The sequence below is a fragment of the Apteryx rowi genome, unplaced genomic scaffold (genome assembly GCF_003343035.1).
Source record: "Apteryx rowi isolate R43461 unplaced genomic scaffold, aptRow1 scaffold_1330, whole genome shotgun sequence".
Classification (NCBI taxonomy): Eukaryota; Metazoa; Chordata; class Aves; order Apterygiformes; family Apterygidae; genus Apteryx; species Apteryx rowi.
The window spans coordinates 35779-38303 of record NW_020447565.1 but is presented as its reverse complement, the minus strand read 5'-3'; the positions used below and the strand labels follow the sequence as shown (position 1 = coordinate 38303).

The window sequence follows — 2525 nt, the reverse complement described above, 5'->3', positions numbered from 1 at the left end:
GCTGCCGGACGACGTCTTCAGCGGAACCGAGTCGAAGCCGTCCGCCGTCCTCTGCGGAGAGCGCGGGGCGAGAGTGCYGCAACCACCGGGTCGCCACGCGGCTGCGGCTTCTCCGGTGTCTACTCTAGGGTTGYGCTCAGCCTCCGGCCCGGGCGAGCGGCGCCTACCTTGGACGTGAACGACTTGATCTTGCCGAAAAGCGACTTCTTGCTGGCGAAGAGGAGATCGTCCTCGGCGTCTTCCCCYTCCATGATGGCGCAGCTATCCGGAGCAGGCAGCTCGCTGTCTTTGGCCGTGGAATTCATCACCAGTTTGGAATATTTGTACTCCAACCTCAGGGATGGAGAGTGGAGGGTGAGTGCCGGCGCGGGGAGCCGGGCGCTGGCGGCCGGCGCCGGCGTGAGTACTCACCTCTGGTTCTTCTTCCAGAAGTAGCAGGCGAGGACGGCGAGCAGCACGGCGGCGCACGTGCCCGCCGCGATGCCCACCTTGAGCCAGAAGTCCATGCTCTTGCAGACGCTGACTTGCTGCCGCGGCAGGGCGCTGCCGCCGCGGCACAGCCGGGGCTCGCGCCACACGTACGTGGTCCTCTGCGGGGGCCGGAGGCTCAGCGGTGGCTGGACCCCCCCCCCAAAACGTGGGCCCCCCCCCCTCCGCCGGGGGAGCCCCGGCCGCCCTACCTGGACGCCGCCGAGGCAGGCGCCGACGATGGCGCGGTAGTCGCCGGCGGAGCAGAGCGGACAAGCTTCCGCCGTCTCCCAGAGGAAGTGGAAGGTGCAGCCGTCGCAGGTGCCGTCGGGGCATTTGCTGCGGGAAAAGCCACCGGCAGCAGCGGCGGAAGGGGGGGGTCTGGGCCGGCCCCCCGCCAGGGAGGGGGACAGGGATGGGGACAGGCAGCGCGTGGCAGGTGACAACGCGGTCCAGGGTGAGGGAGACGGATGCTCYGGCTGCGCGGAGCAGGGACAGGGGATGTGGCCATCCCCGGAGCAGGGCGACACTGACCCCCCCCCCACCCCCAGATTTAGGGGTCTGCAAAGACCCTGCGGGAAGCACCGGATGGAGCTGAGCCGGAATGGGAGCAGCGCTCCCAGCATGGGGAGCTGGGACATGGACGACCCCAGTGTGTGTGGGGGGAATCTCTGCCCCTGTCTGAGCCCGCTCGCAGCTCGGTGCACGTGCCGCGAGGACGCGCGGCTGCCGATTTCGGCTACCGGGCAGCGCGAGGATGCTTCCGCCTCCAAAATTGCCCCGGCCCGCGGCGTCCCCGCGGCTCGGCCGGCCACCGCCACGGCCACCTACCTGGGCACGGCCAACGTCCCGGCGCCCGGCCGCAGCGGGTTGCAGCGCAGGCGGATGGTGGTGGCCCGGCCAGCGCCGCAGGACTGTGTCACCTCGTTGGACCTGCGAGGGGGGACACCGGACGGGGTGGGGGGGTCAGCGGGGTGCCGGCGGCCCCGACCCGGCCCGCCACGGCCCCGCGCCCACCTAAAGAAGAAGACAACGTCGGGCAGCTCGGCGCCGGCGGGGGCGAAGTGCTCGGGGGGCGAGACGATGCCGTCCAGCGCGGGGCCCGCGGTGACGCCTGCAACAACGTGGCCCGGCGGCCGGAATCGGGGTGCAAACGGGGGGGGACGCACGGATTTTGGCGAGGCGAAGCGCGGCGGCCGCCGGCGGACTCACCCACGAGGCGGTCGGCCAGGCTGACGGGCTGCGAGGACACGGCGCCCCTGTAGCCCACCACGTCGGAGGGCACCACGACGGCCTGGCACACGTAGGACGTCACCAGGCGGGAAGAGCCGGGCTCGGCGGCCCGGGCGTCCGTCACGTTGTCGGCGCACGAAGCCATCTTCCTGCCCTGGCGGAGGGGACGGAGGCGGGTGACGCCGGGCGCGCGGGTCCACGTGCGTGTGGCCACCGCCGCGTCACCCGCTCCGGACTCACGTGGTTGCCGCAGAGGCTGAYGTTGAAGTGATGGAAGTACTTGAGGCCCTTGGAGGTGAAGCTGGGCGCGCTGGTGAAGGTCGTGGCGGTGGCCAGCGCCAAGAAGTCGTAGCGCAGCACGCGGCCCGGCAGCGCCAGGGAGAAGCTGCAGTCGTTGTAGCAGAGGGAACGCGCCTGCGGATGGGCGACGTTGCAGTCGGCGCCGGTTGCCGGCTGCCGGCGTCCCTCCGGGGTGGCGTGTCGCCCCTTCGGGGTGGCCAGGGGAGCTGGTGTCACCCCCTTGGGGATGACTAGGAGGGGTCAGCATCACCCCTCTGGGGCTGGATGGTGTCACCCATTTGGGATGGTTGAGGGGGGSCTGGTGTCACCCCCTTGGGGATGACTAGGAGGGGCTGGACAGTGTCACCCATTTGGGATGGTTGAGGAGGGCTGGTGTCACCCCCTTGGGGACCACCAAGAGGAGCTGGCATCGCCCCTCTGGGGCTGGAAGGTGTCACCCATTTCAGGATGGCCAAGAGGACTGGTGTCACCCCTCTGGGGCTGGATGGTGTCACCCATTTCAGGATGGCCAAGAGGACTGGTGT

At 70.4% G+C, this 2525-nt stretch overlaps 1 protein-coding gene across 1 annotated transcript in view; it reads right to left on the bottom strand.

Moving 5' to 3' along the window:
* Positions 1-2525, bottom strand: part of KIAA1324 (KIAA1324 ortholog) — an 8040-nt gene that overhangs the window by 1334 nt on the left and 4181 nt on the right. Inside the window, exons 11-18 of the mRNA XM_026056849.1 lie at positions 1942-2115; positions 1681-1855; positions 1486-1582; positions 1300-1401; positions 681-807; positions 412-590; positions 168-333; positions 3-51 (exon numbers count right to left, since the gene is read on the bottom strand). Coding sequence (XP_025912634.1) covers positions 3-51; positions 168-333; positions 412-590; positions 681-807; positions 1300-1401; positions 1486-1582; positions 1681-1855; positions 1942-2115 — 1069 coding nt within the window. The remainder of the gene's footprint in view (positions 1-2; positions 52-167; positions 334-411; positions 591-680; positions 808-1299; positions 1402-1485; positions 1583-1680; positions 1856-1941; positions 2116-2525) is intronic.